General features: G+C 48.9%; 1 protein-coding gene across 2 annotated transcripts; it reads left to right on the plus strand.

Moving 5' to 3' along the window:
* The first annotated feature begins 2,487 nt into the window (after nucleotides 1-2,487).
* PAPSS2 (3'-phosphoadenosine 5'-phosphosulfate synthase 2) lies at nucleotides 2,488-23,419 on the plus strand. 2 transcript variants are annotated; one of them, XM_065746924.1, is made up of 12 exons: nucleotides 2,488-2,527; nucleotides 12,372-12,477; nucleotides 13,613-13,848; nucleotides 14,461-14,599; nucleotides 14,844-14,962; nucleotides 15,072-15,185; nucleotides 15,635-15,746; nucleotides 17,944-18,149; nucleotides 19,534-19,669; nucleotides 20,661-20,929; nucleotides 21,249-21,478; nucleotides 21,754-23,419. In XM_065746924.1, exons 1-12 carry the CDS (start codon nucleotides 2,507-2,509, stop codon nucleotides 21,893-21,895), a joined length of 1,830 nt encoding a protein of 609 aa, XP_065602996.1. In that variant the 5' UTR covers nucleotides 2,488-2,506; the 3' UTR covers nucleotides 21,896-23,419. The 2 variants fall into 2 exon arrangements, with proteins under 2 accessions (XP_065602996.1, XP_065602995.1); XM_065746923.1 differs by lacking the exon at nucleotides 2,488-2,527 and adding an exon at nucleotides 5,229-5,589.

Consider the following 23,419-nt stretch of genomic DNA (forward strand, 5'->3'; position numbering starts at 1 on the left):
ATGTCCTTGCCACAAGGAAGGTTAATGGTACCCTGGACTGCCCTAGACAAAGTACTGTCAGCAGGCTAAGGGAGCTGATCCTGCCCCTCTGCTCAGTGCTGGTGAGGCCACGCTGGGAGCGCTGGCTCCAAGTTACACTGTGAGGAGGGGTGCCTTTTCTTTCACAGACCCCTTCTTATTGTTTCTTTTTCTTGCTGTTGTCTGCCAGACAGTTCTAAATGTTTTTTGTTACTGAAGATACACAAAGGAAAGGTAACATGACAGGGATGTGAAGATGTGCATTTAAAACTAATCCCACATAAGGGCAATACTATATATTTTTATCCAACTAAGCAAACAAAAAAAATCACCTAACGTAACCCTTAAAGGAAATGAAGATATGTAATTAGCTCATCAGTGATAATTACACATTCAACTGTGTTCCTGTAAAGCAGAGCCACAAATACGACAACAGCAGTTAATCATGTGGAATCACTTGTGTTTTTCCCAAGATTTTATGTATTTGGCCTGCCAGCTCAACATAGATTTGACCGCTTCTGAAGCTCTCACATTGACAAATTTATTCAAATCCACATGTAAAGAAGAGATGAGATGCCTGCTCTGATACTCTGATTTGGGAATGGCATCAAGTCACTTCTGAGCACCAGCTCAACAGACCAAGCAGCCTTAGTCAAAGTACCGCTGCCACTGTGCTTGAGGGAAAGCTTAGCAGCACCCATTTGCTGTGCACTCCCAGGCTTTGTCATCTAGTATGTCCTTCTCCAGATGTCCTCAACAGGACGAGGCACAGCCTGTGTTCTGGTTGGGCAATGGTCCTGGGAGGGTTCCTTCAACCCTGCCCTTTTGCCAGGGCATAATTTTCCCATGGAGAATGTGTTTGTACTTGGTTGTCTGCTCTTCCAGCTGTGCTGTATCATTTTTATGGCAGGAACTTAATCTGCAGCTGGACAATTGGGGAGAAGAAAAAAAAAAGCAATCTTAGGAAAGGCATGAAACAAGAGAGGCTAAAATGTCACCTTGGTATTATTTAGTTAAATTACTCCCACATGTAATGCAGTGAGTTTAATTGGAATTACACCATGGATTAGTGCAGCTATCACACTGTAATAGCTGTGTGGCTTCAGGAGTTGGTTGAAGCAGGTGTTCCTTGCCTCCTTACACCTTTCCAGCTTCATTACTTCACCTCCAACTCATCCCTGCTCAAAGTAATATCCACCTATGGGAACCATGGAGAGTGCTTGTTCTTACGGACAAGATTAGAAGTGAGTTATCTCCTGCTCAGGGGGGAAACAGCACTGTCTGCATAGCCATCCTCACAGCTGTGGGCTGGATTCATGGGTGGATGGGTAGGGATTGGGGAACAGAAGGAAGTGGTCAAGGAACAAGTGCAATATTGGATGGGTCTGTGCATCCCCACGGCACATGGAAGAATTTGAGCCATCACATGTGGCATTACACGCCCACTGTGAATGATTCTTCCTTTACCAATGGCTTGCGGGTCATCCCAAGGCTGCTGTACGGTTTCACTCCACTGGGACACTGACACTGTCCACTGGTTTGGGAAAGTCCTGGGCTCTGAGCTTTTTTTAACAGTGGAAAGTTCCATGGGTTAGCTGTGGGTTTTCTGAAAAGCCGCGAGGCGTGGTACCCTCTTGATTGGTTTTACGTGCCAGTGGACTACTGCGTGTTTCTTCCCAACCTTCTTGGCATTTGCAGAGTGAACTGGCAGACTGGTTTTTTTGGCAGTACTGCTACCCTTCAGGGGTGATCCTATGGCTGCTGACTTGAGATGCTTGGAGCCTCGGTCCTTCTCTTGGGCCTTCCTGCTCCCTGAACGCTCCCACTGTTACCGAGCTGAGCTGGAGGCCTTCCCACCATGGCGGTGAGGAAGGACAAATCTCACCTTTTGGGAGAGGCAGGCTTTCAGTCGGACCTTTTTTTCTCCCGTGCCCTGCCCGCATCTCTGCGCGAAGCCGGCAAAGAGCCCCGCCGTGTGCTGACTGTGGTAGCCGAGCCAAAACCAACGGGGCGAATCCCAAACGGTCCCCCTGAGCTTATAAACAAGCAGGCTTCGAGGAAGAAGAGGTTTCCATCTCGGCTTGGCACGACGAGCCGGCCGGGTGCCGCGGGAGGAGCGGAACGGCGCTCCGTGCCACGCCTCGCTCCGGCGGACCGTCCACGCAGGGCGGAGCAGCGCGGGGCTGCGGGACCGGAGCTCACAGCGCAGCGCCCCGGGGCCGCGCCCGGCGGGACACGGCACGGAACGGCACGGAGCGCCTCTGCGCCTTCGGAGCGCGCCGGGCCCCGCGGCCGCTCCTCCTCCGCTCCCCGCCACGTCGGTGGATGCGGCGGGAGGAGGAGACGGAGGAGGGCTCATGTCGAGAGGGGCCGGCCCGGGGCCGAGCTACGTGTCGCGGGAGCCCTTATAGCCCGCCGCTGGCCGCCGGGCTCTGCCCCGCCGTGCCCCGCAATACCCCGCGTTGCCCCGCAGTGCCCGCCCGGCACCATGTCGAGCAGCCAGCAGACGGTAGGACCGCGCTCCGCCGCGGGAGCGCTCCCTCGGGGCGCCGGGATCCGCCGCAGCCCCGACCCGGGGAGCCGGAGTTATGGGGAGGGGGGGAAAGGGGTTTGTTTCGGGGCGCGATAGCCCTGCGTGTCGGCGGCGCCGCGTTCTCGGGGCCGGCTGCAGACGGGCTTCCCCAGCGCTCCCTCTGCTCGCCCCCGCCCTGGGCAGAAGAATGTCTTTTATCAGCCGGTCTTTGTACCCCGCTGTCAAAGGGATGCCGGCCGCCTGACAGCTGCTGTCGGAGCGCCGTGCGCCGGCCCGCCCGATCCCGAGGGTGTTGAGCCGGGTCCGTGCGGGCGGCTGCGGACGGAGCTGGCACGCGTGGCACGCGGGTGGTGCCGGTGAGGTCGCTCGCGGGACCGCTGCGCTTTGTCGGAGGTTTTGCTGCAAAAAGGACGGGAAGGTGCACGTGCGGCCGGGAGCCTGGCTGCCGGAGCTCTGGAGCTGCAGAACGGCGCAGAGAGACGGGAAAAGGGGCGTGAGAAGCGAGCGCTGCGTCACCTCCGCGGCCGAGACCCCGCCGGCACAGTCCCTCTTTCGCTCCTTCCTCAGCCTGCTGCTCTCCGTTCTCCCCACCTATTAAAATCCCGGTTCCTACCGCTTCTTCACGGTGAGGGCGATGCGTTCGTCTTCCTCCCGCAGGCAGCGCTTGGTGAGGCTTTTCAGGAGCGCTCCAGGGGGAGAACGGATGCTTCCAGCTGTATTCTGTGCCCACAGGTACGCCAGGAATGGGTTTGGTAGGTGACGCTGCTTGGCTGCCCGCTGCTGAAAGGTGCAGCAGTGCAGCTACGAGGTGAGCTGACTGTGGTGTGACTGCACTCCCCATTTCGCACACTGAGCATCCAGAAGCCCACTGCTTAAAACACATACTCACGCTGCATGGTGCGTGGAGTTTGAGGTTGTTTTCACCTAGCAACCATTCATTCACGTGAGCTTACGGTAAGACGCAAAAAGAAAGCTTAGGATTTTTGGTCTCTGCTTGTGTTACCTTTAAAAATCAGTCGGGCCCCTTAGCTCTGGATAGGACCCGGCCCTCAATATAGGGAATCTTTCTTTTGCTGGCAACGTGGAGACACTCCCTTCGTTTCTGCCTGTGTCACTGCGAGAGGCATGAAGTTCTCCCTGTCTGTGGGTCTCCTTCAGTTCAGAGACCTCATTGACAGCCGGCAGTGCTTATTCCTGACCCTTTTTGGAGGTGACTTTTGGAGAGAGAGAACAATCTGTAATGGTGACTTCAACACTCCTTATATAAACCTCCTGTGTGCCTGTATGGTGAAATCTTACTCTCAGGAGTAAGCGTACCTTGAAGTAATTGCAGTGAGTAACGTGGAGCTGTGGAACAGCTCTTGTTTATTGCACAGTGCAGCATTCATGGCTGAGTAGTTCTTTCAGTCCCAACGAAAGAGCAGCTTGTTCTCTCTACACCTGCGGCGCCGCTGGTATTTCCTCTGCTTGCTGCCTTTCTGCACTGAGCAGTGTTCTTACAGCAAGCAGAAGGACACAGTGTGCCCCGAGAGGCAGACCACAGCCACGGCCGTGTCCTTAGGGACTGTCCCCTTGCCAGGGCAACCAACAGCACAGCTCACTCCTCCAACAGAGCAACGAGTGTGTGGAAAGTGCAGCTCAAAATTCCTTGTGGGATCGAGGTGCTCTGGTAAGCATGCAGGAGATCTGTCTGAACCCAGCTGGGAGCGTCATACATGGGACGAGGCAGCACTGGGCAGAGGTCAGCTGGCCGGGTCTCTATGAATATCCTTACAGATGCTGTGGGGAGAATGAGAGCCCCTAGTGAAACCACCTTCTTCAGGGTAACTGTTGCAGCCTTGTCATCTGTCGGCTCTGCGAGGGTGTCTCCAGCAGCTGAGTGATGTGACACGTGGCATCCTCTAACTTCACTGAGGAACTGTTTCAGTAGCCCAGCAGACCCCAAAGCCATAACTTCTGAAGGATCAGTTTTACTTGCACAGGGCTTAATGTGTGCACAGTTGCAAGTTAAGGTCCTTATTTAAAGGTAAATTAACATGTAAAAAAAAGTTGATCTTTTTTTCAGTTTATTTAAGAAAAAAAGGGCAAACCTGTGAGATTAGATGACAGCACTGAGGAAAGATGAAGAAGGGTTCACTTCTTTTCCTTAAAGCAGTTCTCATGTTGAGAAAAGTGCAGCCGCAGGGCAGAGTTCAGATGGACTGTGGTATTGCAAGCCGTGCGGTGATGTTTGTACAGCTTTATCGTTCTGATTGTGAACCAATGTGAAATAAGCCAAAAGAGGTTGTAAAAGTTTGTTTGTCTGCTTATTTTTCACTCCTACCTTAAATATAAAGCCTGAGCGATCTTCAGACATCTCTCAGGGTGTTTATATTCAGAGCAGCTCTGCAGAGCTCCTCCAGCAGCTGCTGAGGTTGGTGAAGTGACACAGCTTGGCCATGGTGCACCCCTCGGGACTGGGCTTACAGCTGCCATGCGCTTCCTCAAACACTGTCATTGCACCGTGGTAGTAAGCAGTGACCATATTCTAGTTTCTTGCATACTTAGGTTGTCTGCTATTCCTTGTGCTATTTTCTGTCTATTGACTTCTGTTTTCTTTGAAGATCGAGGAGATGTCATGAGATTGACTATCACAATATGCTGTCATTTCAACTTTTATTGTTTCTTATAGCTCCCTCCCTATTTCTTTTTTAAGTCCTTTGCTGCTGTATGCTCCATTCCTGGTCTGTTTCCCTTGCCCTGCTGTTTCACTAACTCATGCTGTTTTGCAGGGCTGCCAGCATACCACCCATTAGCTATGAACCACACTGTCCTTTGAAAGCAGCGCTGTTCGTTTGGGGGAATTTCATTCAAGAAAAGACAGAAAAAGTTGCTGGCTCCCAAATATGAATGGCTCTTTCTTTCCGTGGGAGGCTGAGTCACCCAGGGGATGGGGAACAAAGTGATCAGTGTGGTCCAGCCCCAGGAGCTGCATGCTGGGGAAGGGCGGCTGTGCTTTTCTGCAGGGCAAGTGGTCCCTGCTTAAACGGCCCTACAAGGTTTGTCATTTTCCTTCCTGTAGGGACAAGTGGTTCGTTTGTTCTCCTGCTGCCTGACCCCCTGGATCAATAGCATCCGGCCTCATCTGTTCTTTGAGCAACACCAGTGAAGTCACGGAGAAGCTGCCAGCTAGTTACAGCCCATGCCAAAACCCATCTCTCAGGCATAGGTTTTCATCTGTATGCATTGTGGGCAGCTCCTGCAAGGGATTTCAGGCCGTACAGGGAACAATTTTGGAGGCCTCAAGCTATCCAGACATGTGCACTGCAGCTGTGAGTTAGATTTAGGTCACAAGGATTTTGCTTTTCCTCAGGATTTTCAGAACATTGGCATACTTGCACTTTTTGCTGGGCTGATGTTGATCCTGGAGGGAGTCTTTGAGTAGTCTTTAAAAATGAAAATACCTTTTCTATCTGAAATCAGGTATTTTAGATAAATGCGCAGCTGTACATGCCCACAGAAGATAAGGGGTTTAGGGCCTGTGTTGATACTTCTCTAACGATACCCACTGCCTTGAACTTGTACTTTGATTGCAGTGCTCATACGCTTTGGTACTTTACAAGTCCTTTCAGAGAAATGTCATGTGATTTATTAGTTATCACTTTACTGTTAGCGTGAGAGTATTGACTAACGATTAATCTCAGATTTAGCACTGAATCACAGCTGTGGGAAGTGAGAAATAGCTCCTTAATGGCTTCACAGCTTCGTCATTTTTAAGTGAAAATGTACTCAGAATGTATCATTAACAAAAGGAGGGAGGCAGAAAGAGTGAGGGCCAAAGGAACTTGGTTTGGATGTGTGTCGTGAAATGGGATGCTAGAAGATTGGGATTTGCCTGCCAGGCTCATCTCGCTGCCAGTTGTGTGTGTAGCCTCCCATCCTTGTGGCACGGTCGGGTTTTGTTTGCTTACAGCTTGGCAGAGTTACAGCTGTTGGTGTCAAGAGTTTTATCTGCTGAGCAGGTGCCAAAGCGTGCTGGCCTGTTTGGAGAGCAGAGCTTGAGAGGGAAGTCAGCCTAAGCAGTCTCTTTTTCTTAGCGTGGCTTTTCTTTAGACACAGTGCTTTGGAGTTTGTTGAGGATTTTTTTGCCACCCACTTGCTAGATTGCTCATCTTCGGAAAATGACCACTTGAAATTGCATTTCCAAGACTTTCTGACCTCGAGGTCTTCACAGAATCTCTGGCACAACAGTATGTTCCCATTTTTCAACTTCCCACATTAGTGCAAAAATGTATTGTGGGTAGGAGGTCATTTTTCAGTCCTACCCAGCCTTACTGATCATCTGCTTGTGTAGATGAACCCCAAGGGGGTGGGAAGAGAGACAAGTTTGATTTTAAGGGAGGTGAACATGGCTTTTGGTGTCAGCGTTACACCCAGGGGAACGGCATGGAACTGTGTCAGTGGAGAGGCAGCAGGGTGTGAGGGAACATTCCTGTCCCAGAGGGCGGTGGGCATGGAGCAGGCTGTGCAGGGCAGCGGGCACAGGCCTGATGGCTGGAGCTCAGGGTGCACTGTGACACTGCCCTCAGACACAGGGTTTGGGTTTGGAGTGGTTCTGTGTGGAGCCAGGGGTTGGACACAGTGATCCTTACGGATCGCTCCCAGCTCAGGGTGTTCTGTGATTACATGCTTCTGTCACAGCTGTGTGGGCTGGATATGCAGATAGGACAGGAAGCCTTTACCACAGAGTCTCCAAACTGGAGAGCACACGCTCTGCAGCCTGGTCCGTGCAGATGGTGGTGTAGGTGGCATGGTAAATGGTGTCCCAGTAAACACAAGCTGTCACTTGGCCGGCAGCAGTGTGGCAGGGATTTTGAGGTGCAGTGTGGCAGGGATTTAGAGGTGCAGTGTGGCAGGGATTTAGAGGTGCTGAGTGAGGAAAAGACTGTTTGGACACACCTGGAGTCTCCAACAGAAGCCTGGTATGGGGCCCACGGAAGAGTTTACACTGAGATATATGTCCTGGTGTGTCATCCCATTTGTGTTTGACCTGAGGTACCAGGTGCTGTCTGGCAGCTTCATGGACCTACTAATCCTTGATTCTTTTAATGAATTTATCTAATGATTATTTTTTTCAAGCCAAGTGAACTCTTGGTCTGTCTGGCATCAAGTTCTGTTGAACCGTGTCCTGTGTTGCAGTTTTGGCTGAGTTTCCCTCACTGTTTGCACTTTGCAAATGTTTAGTTTTGAAATAGAAAATGCCACTCTGAAGTCAAGGACATGCAGTCTGGAAGTCACCAGATTGAGGACTAGTAGTGTTCAAGGTGATGCCAGCCCAGACTCGTGTCTGGGAGCAGAGCCCCTGCTGTGGAGGAAATCATAAACCTGTTGTGTTTTATGTTGTTTTATGTTTTCTGATGTTTTGCACATCCAGGGCTGGTGGTAGGTGCTGCAACACTCAGTTCTGTTTCAGCAGCTTCCCAGTGCCACTGCTCCAGGGTCAAGTGGCCTTGGGTCCCCAGCTTTTATCTTTTCAGCCTGCTGCCTGAGTATCCTGTAGAGAAATGGTGCAAGAGGATTGGTTCTTCTGTGGCAGTAAGTATCTTGAAGCCTGGTGAACTTTGACATGCCTGCAGATGTTCTGCTGTTCCTGCTGCTGATGAAATCACTTGAGCGTCTCAGAAGTCACGGGGCTCCTTTCCTGCAGGCATACAGCCGCTGTCTGTAGCAATGTGGTTGGGTTGTGATGGACTCAGTTCAGCCTGTGCTGGTTGGGGCTGGAAGGAGATCCTGCTTCCCTCATGGAAGATGGAGCTGGCATCTTACCCGTGTGCTCCTGGCCTCTGGGTTCAAAACCCCATTGCAAACTCACTGCACAGAGGGGCACAGAGCCACTGTTTTGTGTCAGAGCAAGTGCCACCAGTTCAGCTTTTAAACAGTGATATGACAAACTCATTTCTTGAGCTCTCAAACAGAAATGAGGTCAATTAAGAGGCACATTGCTCTGCCCTGTTGGCTCACAGTGCAAGCTGGTTACAAGCCTTAGCTTTGAGCAGCAGAGCCCGTATTTTTGATCACGTGTATTGTACCCCAGCAGAGCTGAAGTGATGATCGCCTGATGCTGTACTGCAGGTTGTTCTTTGCTTGCAGGATTATCACTATTTGATGTGAGAATCCTGGCTGTCACCTACCCCATGGTTGCACAGTTCCTTTCTTTGCAGTTTTCTCTACCATTAAATGGACACGCTCACTCAATAACTGCGGGTGTCCAGCCCCAGAACGATAGTATGGACATGATTTATGTTCCGTTGTTTCGCAAGAGGACCGTGTTTTGTATTGGCCGTGGTCCCATGGGACTGTCAGATGTTTCAGCATCATCCAGAGCAGCCTTGTAGCACACTTAGGCATCAAAGCAAAGCAGTTCTCCTCCTGCCTTGTAAAACGTGGTATTTGCAACATGCATATGAGCCAAACAGCTGAAATGGGTTTGTTCGGTGGAGGTAATTTAGCAGAATGTATATGTATAAAAATAGGGAATCCGTGGAAGGGTTTCCTGTTCATCATGTTATTTTTGCTAGCAGCTGTCAAGCTGCTCTGGCTGCGAAATTCTTGCTCGCCATGCAGATGTCCCTTGTAATTTTTGAAAAGCAGTTGAGAATAATCTTTCTTTTATAACTTCCATCCTGGCCTTCCAAATTAGTTGAGGAAATGTGTGAGCTCGGTGACTCACTGGTGTTTGTGGGTTGAGGAAATGAGGAGAGTGACATCATCTGTCCAGAGATAGTAAAAACTAAAGAACTGTGATCTGGGTGGCTTCAGAGTGACAGCTTTGATGCCTAACCCACCTCTTTGAAGTCTGACTATCATGAAATCAGAGCCTGGTTGCAAGGTGACAGGCACATGAGCGTGTGTATAGAGCCTGATTTTTTTTTGAGGGCTGTATGAAACTTGATGGTGTCCACCTCAAATGCACAGGCTTATACAAGAAGAAGAGTGTTTTAGCAGCATTCAAAATTAGGCGTCTTGCTATGAGCTCAGAAATTCCTATGTGCTAAGAAAAGAGTACTCTGGCTGGCCTCACCTTGAAAACTGTGTTTGTTAGCAAAGATTGGCATTTCAAAGCGTCTGTCTGCAAGCTGAAATTCTGCACATTTCAGGTAGCTGGGAGCTCTCTGCTGGGCCCCTGACAGTCCCTCTGCTACGTTCCTGGCAGGGACAAGGCGCTGGTGCAGCAGTGCCAGGACAAGCAAGCAGCAAAAGTAGAGCTTGCCAAGGATCACGCGTGGTCTGCTTGGGTTTGTGAGAGCACCAAAGGAGAAAGGGAGCTCAGTTCAGCAGCCTGCCTATGCACGCTGGCAGTCCCAGCAGGATGTTCAGTGATCCAGTGCTGTGTTACTCAACTAAATTGTATTATTTTGTCATATCTTTATCAGTGCCTGAAGCTAGTGCTCCATCCTCCAAGTCCAATTCCATGCTGAGGCAATGGGATCCTGGGACCTGAAGCAGGCAGAAATTTCCAGGGTAATGCTGGCTCTTTGGGGTCTTTCCCTACGAAAGAATAGAGCCAGTTTTGAAACACTTATTGTCCCAGGCCTTTTCAGCAAGTTACACTGATATCTGGGAAAAGTCAGTCGGTTTAGGGTTGTGAGCATTAACTCAGGACTACAGAGACTCTGAGGTTCCTTGACTCTGCTCGTAAAGGTGAACCATTGACAAGCAAAACCCCCTTCTTCCTCCTTTTGCATGTGATAGGTTTTATTTTCTGCAGCAAATGACTCTCATACGGGAGGGATTTCCCCTGTGGTGGTGATGGACTCTTCTTGATGTCAGTGCTCCCATTTTCAAGAGCAGCTATGGGAATTGCCTTGGGAGAAGAAATTCTTCACTTAAGCAAGAGTCCCAGAAATGCAATTTTTATGCATCAAGTTCAACTAGCAAGACAAAAATAATTATTTTTAGTTAAGATGGCAGGATGTAGTAGAGGGTATTAAAAGTCAGGTCTGCCTTCTGTCGGCTTGAGAGTGTTGGATTTCACACGTCATCTTGGTGCCTGTAGTTTGCCAACTTCATGCAAAGCTCCTGGGAGGAAGGTGAAAAGCAGAGCCTGCAGCAATAAGCTCTGGAGCCACGTCTTCGTGTTTTTCCCTGCCCATCCAGTTCCAACACCTGCCGTGAGCAGGAATGGCACCCACGTCAGGAATTACTGCTGGGTTGCTTTCCCAAGCTCCACAAGATGCTAGTGTGAACAAAAGAACCTGCTCCAAGATGTGCCTCATGCACTTTTACAGCAGTGTCGACTTTAAACCTGATGATGTGAGCCAGGTAGGAATGTGTCAGCACGGACGTTATCATAGTCCACGTTGTGCTGGGTAGATCAACGCCTTGCAGAACCATGATGCAAGGAAATCAGCATACTTCAGGAGTTCCTGCTGACGCAGGCAGTGAAAGGGTTTAGAAAGGCTGTTTGGAGTTTGTGGGTTTCATTGCTCTGTGCTGAAATACCTGCCCCTGTGTTGTCGTTTGTGGATTAATTGCAAAGCTGCTGCTCGATGTGCTGGAGCACTGGAGGGCTGTGCAGTTACCGCTCACACATCATGCTGCACTGAGCAGCTTCTCTGCAGGGCTGAGCCATGGTGAGCTGGCACAGGGGCAAGTTCGGGCACTCATGCCATGGTGCCAGACCTCTGTGAGGAGTAAAGCCTCAAAATTTACCTTTGTGTTTTGGGAGCAGGGGTTGTCTTGGTGGCCGTTACCTTCTATATGTAGTCATGCTTCAGGAGTCCAGACCACTGGGGGACAAGCACAAATCAAACAATACTGGTGATGTCTCAGCTTGCAAGTTCCAAATGTCCAAAAAGACTTAACATCCAACTAAAAACACCAAAATAACCCAAATCCCACCTGGTTCTTGGAGTGGAGGATTTGAGGAAGGAGCGGTGTGCTGCGATGCCTGCGGAAGGTCTGCATATTGGTTCTGTGTGCCCACAAGCAATTGCAAGTTTTAGATTTCACCTCTGGTTTGCAAGTGTAAAAAGGGGCTGGTTCTGGTGGTTTTAGTTAAAGTCAAATTAATGATTAATGATTTGGCGTGAAGTTCTGAGTCTAGCTGATAACATGTCTGTGGTGGGAGTTCAATTGCTGTTGGGATGCTGACCTCTGAGAGAGGAGAAGGAAACAGAGTGTTGCTTCTATTATGGAATAGTTTGCACTTAGATTTTTAAACAGACAGCCTTCTGTTGCCTGCAAAACACCAAGACTGCAGGGATTCCTTCTGCCTTTGCTAAATCATGCTAAAATGTTGCTGACTCAGAAAGTGAAGGAGAAAAAAGGCTATTCTGCAAACACATTTAACAGTGAACTTTTTTGTCTCCCATTCCTTTTCTTCTTGTTTTGTCAAAAAAACCTTCTCTGACTTATGAAATACGATCACTTCCCAGTTGTGACTTCAGATGGAGAAATATTTACATAGCACGATGCAAACTGTGGGAAAGTGCAGCCTCCCACCGTCCCCCTGTTCCAAAGATTTGAAAGGGATGAACCAGCATCAAGCAGAATGCGGCCTAGGGAGAAAATATTACTGTGTTCGCTCCTGCTGGGGCTTTTCCTTTCTCATAACTGACACCAAAGGCAAATATTTTTCTCACTGTTTTCCCAGTTTTCTTCCCATTTTACCATGTTGGTTGTAGCATTTTCATGTACAGCAAAGTTGTCAGCGTTTGCTGCAATGGCTTGCGCTGATTTTCAATGGATGTACATGCCTCTTCAGTCCTGGCTGAGATTTGCTGTTGCATGGAGTGCAGCAAGGTAACAAAAGCATTTTGTTTCACTCTATTTTCTTTAGGGATCAACCAATGTGGTTTACCAAGCCCATCACGTCAGCAGGAGTAAGCGAGGACAAGTTGTTGGTACCAGGGGTGGATTCCGAGGCTGCACAGTTTGGCTAACAGGTATTTTCATCCACATGGCTGCACACATGAGGAGGATGGCTTGGAGGTGATGATTTGGGTTCTGCAGGCAACACCAGCACTCCTTGTGAGCTATTGCAAATTTGCAAAGCAGTTGTGTATAGGAACGAGGTGTTGGCAAGGCAAGGTGATCTCCCTGGCCGTGGCTGCCCAAAAATTTCACAGCTGTTGTTGGGGTTTCCATTTCCTGGCTCCCTTGACTGGACACATGGAAAGCCCTGCAGATTGCTCTTGGTGTTCCCAAGCTGAGGAAGCCTTGGCTCAAACTCACCTAGCCCCTGGCAGCAAAATGTGCCCAGGATTGTCCAGAAATGAGCTTTTCATCCTGGGTCAGTGGAAAATTAATGGGGGCACCTAGGTTTCCTGTGTTTCAAAATCCTTGTGAGCAGCAAAACAAGTCGGTCTTCTTGTCTGAGAAGAAAATACAGTCAGTGAATCATGGCAGAAGTGATTCCTTGTGCAGCATTTCATGCACCTTCTGTGCATGTGTTGCCTTTCTCTTCTGCTTTGAAAAATAAACTCAACATTTGGGACCCAGGGAGCATTTATTTTTCTCCACTGACATTTATACAACTCTCTTTTTTGACACTTGTTCAGATGTTTCTTTGCTTGTTAAGTACTGATGTTTTCTTTGACTGACGGAAGATGTTGAAAGACATGAACAGAAGGGTTTGTAAAGCCATTCTGATTCACCACATCAATTTGTGTGCTAAACGTGGGAATAAAGCACATCTCTGTTCTGTTCTCCTCTTTAGTCTTGGAAAGAAGGCCAGCATCTGGTCTGTTTTAACACCATTTCTGAAGCCTCGGAATAGGATGTTCTGAAACATCCTATCTAAGGCAATCCCCTTCTTTCTAGTATCACTTAAGGACGCTGTATATGAGCAGTTTGAACTTTCACTGATGATTATTCTTTGAAGTATACAGTGGTCTCCTAACTTCCTATCCACTGACTTTTAAGAGACCACATGGGAGGACATTATGTGGACTGTATAAATTAAATGTGTGAGTGGACAGAGCTGGGTCAGGATGCATCCGCCTCGCTTAGGATCAGTGACTTTCTACTGGTGACCCCCAGCCATCCTGTTCCCAAATCTCACTCTCCTGTCCCCAACAGGCCTTTCTGGAGCCGGTAAGACAACCATTGGCTTTGCTTTGGAAGAGTACTTGGTCTCTCATGGCATCCCCTGCTATTCCCTGGATGGCGATAATGTTCGGCACGGCTTGAATAAAAACTTGGGCTTCTCAGCCGGGGACCGCGAGGAGAATATCCGCCGTATCGCAGAGGTGGCCAGGTTGTTTGCTGATGCTGGGCTTGTCTGCATAACTAGCTTCATTTCTCCTTTCTCAAAGGTAAACTGTCTGCATCATATTCTGCTCTTTCCTGAGCTGCTTTGATCTCTTGGATGCTCCTCGCACCAGATGCTCCTTTATCTTCTCTATTCTTCTGTGCAATGCCACTGGTGTACAGAACTAACACCGTCAGTACAGTTTTCTGGAATGCCATTTGACGTAATGTTTTTTGACTTTCAATTGCATTCAGAATTGGTTAAAAGCTCAGTGACACTTGAAATCTCATTGTGTAGGCTCCTACTGCCAACTTTGTCAGAGAAGCAGCATAAAGTCAATGGCCTATTATTGTACTATTAGTATTCTGTTTGTAGAGGTTACTGTGTTGTTGTGCTTCCTGAGAACGCCAAATGATATTATCAAGACAACAAAAACTTGTTTTTTTAACACAGAGCAGATAATTATTCACATCCCAATTTCTGCTGTCCTGCTTAGTGAAGAGGTCTTCTAAAGTAGCTTCAAAGAAGGGGGGGTGTTGGGAATAAAAGCCCTCATTAAAGTTAGTTTAAATTTATTAAGTTTGTACCAGAAAGTAATTTATCTCTGTCAAATTTCAGGAAACATCGGAGGGTTTGGGTGCAGACACATAACATTTTCCTACCTTTCTTCCCCCAGGATCGACAAAACGCACGCAAAATTCATGAGGCAGCTGGGTTGCCTTTCTTTGAAATCTTTGTAGATGCTCCTCTAAATATTTGTGAAAGCAGAGATGTGAAGGGCCTGTACAAAAAGGCAAGAGCTGGAGAGATCAAAGGTACGGAACAATCAGCTCCTAATTTGGCTTTTGCTTCCCAAAGCTTCAGAAAGTTAATCTTTGCAGCTCTGTACGTGGAAAATCTCAAGGTGGGCACACAAGAGTATCCTATTTTCCTTATCTGCTGTCACAAGCATCACTTACAGTACTGAGTATGAATGCTTGTTGGTTGCTGGTGCAGTGTGGACTCTAGGGCATGGAGTATTACATTAAATACATTTGGTTTGGGTTTAATTGCCAATAGGATTCACAGGGATTGATTCAGAGTATGAGAAGCCCGAATCTCCTGAACTGGTGCTGAAGACAAACATTGCATCAGTGTCTGAATGCATCCAGCAGGTTGTGGAGCTCCTGCAAACACAAGTAGGTCACTTATTTTTACCACCACCGCTGTCAGCTTCTAAATCTAACTTCACATGCTGGCTTCTTGGCGTGCATTTAAAAACCATTGCTGCCTCTCTCTCTCTTTCAGAACATTGTGCCTTGTGCATCAGTGAAGGACGTTCTTGAGTTGTTTGTACCCAAAAGTAAACTCGATGCTGCCCGAGCTGAAGCAAATGCACTGCCGTCTGTGGAGATCACAAAGGTATCACCTGGTTTGAATGCTGTGCTGAAACTCAGTCCTTTTGCTGTTCAAAGGGGAGAAGCTTTGTTCAGGGCCCAGTTCGTAGAATCATAGAGTGGTTAGGGTGGGAAAGGACCTTAAAGCCCATCCACTTCCAGTTGTTGCCTTGAGAAGGGACACTTCCCACTGGATCAGGTTGCTCAGGGCTCCTTACAGCCTGGCCTTGGGCACCTCCATGGATGAGGCATCCACAGCTGCTATGGGTGTCACCACCTGTCCCAAAGCCTCACCACTGTCTGAATACAAAATTTCCTCCGAATGTCTAATCTAAACCATCACACAAACACCCAGCACTGCCTATTCCCCTTTAGGAGCATCCTTTATTTAATGCAGTGAGACTGCTTTCACAGCAGAAGGGAGGGAGAAGCAGTATAACTTGGTGGTAAGAGCCATCTGGGTTTGTTTTGTAGCTGGATCTGCAGTGGGTGCAAGTGCTGAGCGAAGGCTGGGCCACACCACTGAAGGGCTTCATGCGCGAGGCAGAGTACCTGCAGGTCATCCATTTCGGCACGCTGCTGAACGGTACGGGTCCCGTGCTTTGTGTTCACTCTGTGTGTATGTGTGTAACATACGTACGTACAACTCATACCGTGTGTATGGGAACTGCTGAGTCACAGCCTGAACCACTGAACATGCACTTCAACGAAAGACACGGTCAGCCCTGGGAGCACAGGTGAAGGCGATTCACCTCTGCGACCAGCAGGGATGGAGCCAGGCTGCACCCCTCTTAGACCTCATATAAGGGCTGACTGCCACTGAGGAAGGATCTCTTGTTGGAGATCCCTCCTTCTGGAGCTCCTTCTCCACAAGTCTAGATCTTTGGGGATGGGTGAGTGCTCATTTTGCTTCTTTTTGCAACACCTCCTTGTTTGTGCTGGTCTTTTTGTCTTTACAATCCTTACACTGTGCTTAGATCTCTTGGGGTAAATAAAGATGCAAACCTCAAGCTAGGGGAGGCTGTCAGGCTGAGTTTCAAGTGGGAGCGAGGGGGCAACTGTTCCTTGGAAACAAAGCCAGAGTCTGATTTGGCTTTTTTTTTTTTTCTTATTTTCATATTTTCCCCGTTACCTTACCCTGAAATAAATCTGATTTAGCTATTTAATAAGCTTTAATTAGTCAAGGGTATTTTTATACGTATTCAAGCAGTGCAGGTCAATTCCTGAACCTTCATTGTGCCTCAGATAGAGATGTCGTTGCCGCGCACGCAGTGCATATGTTGAGTTTTAGACCCAGTAGAGGTCGCCAGCCTCAGGGGTTCAGGATCTTCATGCAGGATGCCCTGTGGGGAGTCCTACCCTCCTCCCAGAGGTCCTGCCACGGTCGCGCAGGGCAGCAGTTTGATGCTGGGTTCAGGCACTACACGTGATATGCAAAGGCTCAAGACTGTCCGCACTCAGCAGAGCAGGGCCTGCAGGTGGGCACCTGGAGTGGTTCTCACATTTTTCTGGAGCTTTTCTCACACTTCGAGGAGCAAATCTACATTGAAGTTTTTCACTGAGCCACTTTGATTCTACAAACTGTAACAGGTGCCTGTGAGTGCTAATTGTCTTAATTATGTTTGTGTTCACCCAGGAAGGAATCTCTCAGTAGCTGGTATGTATGTAACTATCCTTAGGTTATGTGGAAATCACTACAATTAGAGTTTCTGCTATAATTTTTTTGCTAGTTAAAATATTAAGACTGGACACAACCACATCTGGTTTGTAATTCAGCACCGTGCTGACCGGTCCTCACAAAAATCCCACTCATTTTGTAATTGTTCACCTCCACTGCAGTGATTTTTCTTAGTATCTTGCATTTGGAAATGGAGCATGGAGATCCTCAGCTTCAGCATCGTTTGTGGGTTTCATAATCCAGCTTTTTCCACGGTGACTTAATTGACTGATCACTGGTTAGTTATATAAAATAGATTTAATGATTATATTTCTTTAATATTTAAATATTAACACATTTAAAAAGATTATTCAAATAACTTCATATATTTAATTGGTTGATTTGTTCACATGTGACAATAGTTACGGGTATCCAATTACTCACAAAGGTGCCTGTCTAATGAATGATATCTGGTCATGAATTAAAACAAATGGGAGAATCTTAATAAAGATTAAACAAAATAGTCAAAATCCTCCAATTAAGACTCTCAGGTGTCCCATGTGGTTTCTGTCAGATCCAAGCAAAGTGAATCACTGATTTATGGTCTGTTTGTTCTTGTTCATGAATGGCAACCCATGGGAGAAACTGATCTTGGTATGCTAATGCTGGTGTTCTGAGGAAAAAAGGTCCTGGAAGAGGATACAGGGGCTATAGCCAGGGCTGTGATCACCAAGGACATCTAAACTCTGTAGAGACTTTAAAACAACTAACTGGAAAAGAACAAATCTTTCTAGAGAAAAAGAGAACAACGAGACACTTCAGGTGTCCTTAGGACTTCTTTGACGCTGAGATAAGGAGCTTTCTTTGCCTGCTAATGTTGGCATTTGTTAACAAATGCATCATTTTAAACAAAAATTGGGCAGTGAATAAATTCACGTGACTGATGGTGAGTCCCTGAGATAGTGGTAGAAAATTTGGCCATCCTCTTCAGCAACAGAATTTGTGCCTCTGAGTACCTCAGTGCACCCCAGCCTCTCCCACCAACACCCTGCCGTCCATCCCAAGTGCCACGGGGAGGCTGCTTTAGGTCTTCGGAGGACGCTGGCATCCACCCTTCTCTTTGCAGATGGTGTTGTCAACCTGAGCATCCCCATTGTGCTGCCGGTCTCAGCACAGGACAAGCAGCGGCTGGAGGGCCATGGGGCGCTGGCGCTCAGCTACGCGGGGCGTAGAGTGGCGATCCTCAGGGACCCTGAGTACTTTGAGCACAGGAAGGAGGAGCGTTGTGCCCGAATCTGGGGCACCACCTGTGCCAAGCACCCACACGTCAAGGTGGGTTGGTCCCATCCCTTCTGCTGCTGGAAACTTGGGCAGGGTCAGAGGTGTGCACAGGAGAGCCAAACCCTTCCAGGGTTTCCACGTTGTTAGCTCTCCAGGCCTAGTTCCTCATGGAGAGCCATCACTACCCAGGCACGCAGGAGGGCTGAATGTTTAGGCTTACGTGCTGCTTAACAAGAGCATCATAATATAAGATAATAAAAAGGGTAATAAACGATTGAAAGGGAGAGTGATCATACTTCTGAGGAGCTGCTGTTTTAATTTCCTCGTCTTTACCAGTATACCAACTTCCAAATGATTTTAGCACAGCCAGCAGCTCAAAGGCTTCCTGAACCCGGGAGTGTGATGATTCCTTAGAATCATAGCATAATTAAGGTTGGAAAAGACCATCTAGTCCACCAACAGCCCATCAACACCATGCCCACTAAAGCCATGTCTAGGTACCACATCTGCCCTTTCCTCCAGGCATGGTGACTCCACTACCTCCCTGGGCGTACCTGACCACTCTCTCTGAAAAGAGTGATGCTGTCAGACACTGCAGAAGCCTGGCTCGTGCTCCTTTTAGCTACGGGTTACTCCTCAATTTGCCTGACTCAAATTGGCAGTCAGTGAAGGGGTTGTTCTCTATAGTTCATCAGTTCTCATCGTTCCCATCATCACATAGCAAGAGACTGTTCCAGGTTATGCCAAGTGACTTGAACTTCAAAGACCAAAGCAATGCTAATTCTTGTTCTCTAACTTAAAATACTTCTGTTAATAATTTAGCAGCAGTTGTTCTCTTGAAACAGGCCTCTTTTTATCTTAGTTGTGAAAGTTTAGTGATGCCACTGATGGTGAGAAAAACAGCTGTGACAGCACATTAAGGCAAATTTGAGGGTTTCATACGAGGCAGGTCAGAGCAGGGTAACGGGGTCAGAAGCCTCATTATTGCAGCTAAGGGAGATTTAGTTAAATCATGGGGCTGTGGGCTCCCAAAATAGTGCCTTGGGTGGGAAAGTAGCGTTTCCAATGCTGGATGAAATAGAGGCTGAATGACACAGTGGTGTTACGATCACCAGAGAGCTCTCGCAGTGGGAAGGCTTTGCAGGAGCAAAGGTGGAGGTGGAGGAAGGGCTGTGCTATAACTTCTTGGCCCCAGACCACGGAGAGAGTGTAGCACGCAGCAGGGTATGGTGGTGCAGTCACTGGTGCCTTGCTTGGTGTCATCATGCTCCTTGCAACATTCAGTTTGCCTTGCCACTTTTGGTGGTAGTTTTGACCTACAGCACACAGGGAAAGGATGGTCACTCCAGAAGCAGAACCGTCCCTAATGTGTTTCAGAGGAGGCTGGGAAATGAGAGTGGGTTTTTTTGCCATTCTGATAATACGTAATTCACAGATGGTGATGGAGAGTGGAGACTGGCTGGTGGGGGGAGACCTCGCTGTGCTGGAGAAGATCTGTTGGAATGATGGCCTGGACCAGGACCGCCTGACACCACTTGAGCTCAAGCAGAAGTTCAGAGAAATGAACGCCGGTGAGTGCCCTGGGTTAGCGCCAATGACACCACTTCCCTTGTCAGGAATTCTCACCACCAGTGCTGTTACTTCGTGTGCACCACTGGGTTGTACTTCACACTGTATCATCAGCACCCCATGCTAGCACACAGACCTTTTGTGGCCTGCAGCTGTGTCATTCCAGGCTGGAGCATTTCAGGGAAGTGTTTCTAAGTGGGGTCTGCCCAAGGGGGTGGGCTGAGAGGTGGGAAGTACTATACACCCTAAGGTTGCTCGCTTCCTTGTGAATTCCTGTTTCTGAGTACCAGAGGTGTCTGTGCAAACAGCCCTGGTGTGGGCTAAGGAGCACTTCTGCAGAGCGCAGTTGTACATGAAGCAGCCAAATGTGGGAGCTCCATTCTGTAGTTCTGGCTTTTTAATTAGAGTCATAAATCTGTGACACCTGACAGCTTTGGCTTTTTCTCACCTCTGCCCCCCCAGACATGGCCCTTGTAGTGTTCCTGCAGGATCAACGCATTAGAGTTAATTAGGATTCATGTGCTGAGTATGATGTTAACTCTTTCTACCCTCTCCTACCACACTGTGTAGTGCTGCAGTATCCCAGCAGCAGATGCCAGCCCTCTAGACGCTTGTTTCATTGCTGTGTTCAGAGGGAAAGAAGGTGCTGGCCTTTGTGAAGGTGACTTTGCGAGGTTGAGGAGCTGACAGATTGCTTAAAGAGCCAGGAAGCTCCTCAGGGATTTGGATTTCTGTCCAGTACCAACCGAAAACAAGGCAGAATTGCTGATTGGACTGAAATCAGCCCCAAAGGAAGGATGTGCAATGAAAATAAACTTGGCAGAGCAATCCAGAGGCACTGGACATGCATATTTAAGGTCTGTTTCGTGTGAAGATAGGACAGCAGATCTCTGCCTGTCTTCTGATTGTGTCGAAATGTATAGAGCAGTTAAATGAACCAGAGCAGAGTGAAGCTCAGCACAGGCCCGTGACCTTCTCACTTTCCTGTTTCAGATGCTGTCTTTGCATTCCAGCTGCGCAACCCCGTGCACAATGGGCATGCCCTGCTCATGCAGGACACACGGCGCCAGCTCCTGCAGAGGGGCTACAAAAACCCCGTGCTTCTCCTGCACCCCCTGGGTGGGTGGACCAAGGATGACGATGTTCCGCTGGAGTGGCGGATGAAGCAGCATGCGGCGGTGCTTGAAGAACACGTCCTGGACCCCAAATCAACTGTTGTTGCCATCTTCCCCTCTCCCATGCTCTATGCCGGCCCTACAGAGGTAAGGTAGCTGCTGGGTGCTTGCTGATGGGGCCCTGTCTTGAGCATTCAAATAGCATATCGCTTCCTCTGTTCATTGTCGCCGTGGAACCAAACCGGTTCCCACTCTGCTTTTCCCACTGCCATAGCTGTCCACAGAAAGCTGAAATGTTGCCCCAGGTCCATGCAGTGGGAGATGTGTATGTGCTGACTGGCTGTGAGAAGCGACGTGGCTGCTGACAGCTCCACTGTCCTTCCCTGCTGCGCGTGAGGTCTGGCTGGCCAGGAGCTCCTTGCAGTCAGGGCTGCTAGGCTCAGCACTTCCCATCTCTCCTTCCCAGGTGCAGTGGCACTGTCGGGCTCGTATGATCGCTGGCGCCAATTTCTACATCGTGGGGCGTGATCCTGCAGGCATGCCTCACCCCGAGACCAAGAAGGACCTGTATGAGCCCACACAGGGAGGGAAGGTCCTCAGCATGGCACCAGGCCTGACGTCGGTGGAGATCATCCCCTTCCGCGTCGCGGCTTACAACAAAGTGAAGCAAGCTATGGATTTTTACGATCCAAAAAGGTAACGTGAGCACCACAGCCTTCTTTTCTGTAGCCTGTGGAACTGCTGGGGAGGAATTTCACCACAACTGCAGCTCGCTGGGAGAAAGCAGTTCCCTCAGGAGACAATGCTGCTGCTGACAGGAACCTCAGTACGGGGTGGGGTGCTGCCAGTGCCTGCTACTGTGGGGAGGTGGCAGCAGGAGCTTGTAGCTGCATTTGTGGCATGGCCAAAGATCTGCAACAGGACAGTGCGGGCCACTTGGCTGATCTCACCCCGTCTCTGTTTTGCTATAGGCACGATGATTTTGACTTCATCTCAGGAACACGCATGAGGAAGCTTGCCCGCGAAGGGGAAAACCCACCGGATGGCTTCATGGCCCCCAAAGCTTGGAAAGTGCTAACTGAGTACTACCAGTCACTGGAAAAGAAGAATTAACACTACTTCCCCTCCTAGAAATACTTGTATTAAGAGTGAGCGATGATTGATTGATTCCCTATGATAGAGATCAGATAACATGGCATTTTCACTATTCTGACTAGTGGGACTTTCCTGCTTGGATCAGAGTGGTTTTTAATTATCAGAAATACTTTGAACCGAGTCCTCCCGCCCTCAGAGCTGGAGGAGGAGGGCTCCTAGCCTGGTGCAGCTCTGGGACGCCTGGTGCCAGCTGGCTCCTTTGGTGCTGCTGGGGCCACTGGGGCAAATCTGTGCACCTTCATGAAACAGAAGCAACGAAGCGTTCTTCTTTTACCCCTTGCCCAGCACTGCCCCAAGAGAGGAAGCCAGGAGTGGTTGCTGCTGGCCCCTTGCTTGGATCCAGTTGCTGCTCTTGAGGTTGTGCCTTAGACACTTGCTAACAGTGGGACTTCTTAGTGCCTTTTTATAAACAGCCTTGTGGCTGAGTCACTGCCTCACTGTTCTCTTCTTCCTCCTGCTTGCTCCTTTTGGTAAAAAAAACAACAGAGACTGGTGCTTTAAGCTTGCTTTGCATGGAGACACTGGGACTGGCCCTGCGCTCACAGCCCAGTGGGCGCTAGGGGTGCCTGTCCAGGAGCATCAGGCAGCCTGGGAGAGCACCGAGAAGATGCTGAGCACTCAGGACAGTGTAAAGGGTTGAGCTGGGGCTGCCTCTGCCTGGTGGAAAGCTCCTGCAGTGCTGCTCTGGTTTTCACCTGCCCTAGACTTTGCCATCGCACCTCGTGCCTTCCGTCTGACTTGTGCTGCGATGGCGGTGCGGGAGAGTGAGCAGCAGACAACCCAGAGCCTTCCCTGACCACCATGCTCAGATGGGAGGTTTCAGGGGACAGCAGAGGGAAGGCAGCTGCGCACGTTACCGATGGGTTTTGTGGCCTTTGCTCACATCCCTTTCAGTCAGTCCCCCAGGGTTTCACAGCAGCCGCTCTCCGTGTGCCTTCTTTTAATTACAAATGGATCCACACTCAGCAAGAACAGCCCTGATTCTGCTGGTAACTGCACACCAAGCAGTGCCACGAGCTCAGACCTGTTTTGCTGTGGCCACAGTGCACTATCCAAGGCTACACATACAATTGGGAATGTTTTTGTAAGAAGCATTTTATAATTTCACTTGTCACCCGATGCTGTTTTTCTGTTTTTTCTATATGTGTTCAAAGGGAAGAACAAAAAGCCATGTTATACCTCAGGGTAATGCTGCAACGACCACGGCAGTAGCCGGGAGCACACCAGCACCATTGCCTTCCACACACAGGCCCTCTGGCAGGGACCTGCAAGACAAAAGCAGGACTCCAATTTATGGCTGCAATGTTTGCCATTTTGAAGAAGCAACCAGAGCTGTTGCCTCTCGTCCCCAAAGAATCAAGCAGTGCAAGAGAAAGTACTTAATCCAGATGGTCAGAGCGAAACACAAGCGTTGCATTGTTCTTTAGGATAGCGTAGTATACCAATTACCTCTGATTAAAATAAAGTATGTGGACTAGTTTT

This window comes from Cyrtonyx montezumae, unplaced genomic scaffold (genome assembly GCF_038088225.1).
Source record: "Cyrtonyx montezumae isolate F1298 unplaced genomic scaffold, pur_monq_1.0 scaffold_4, whole genome shotgun sequence".
Taxonomy (NCBI): domain Eukaryota; kingdom Metazoa; phylum Chordata; class Aves; order Galliformes; family Odontophoridae; genus Cyrtonyx; species Cyrtonyx montezumae.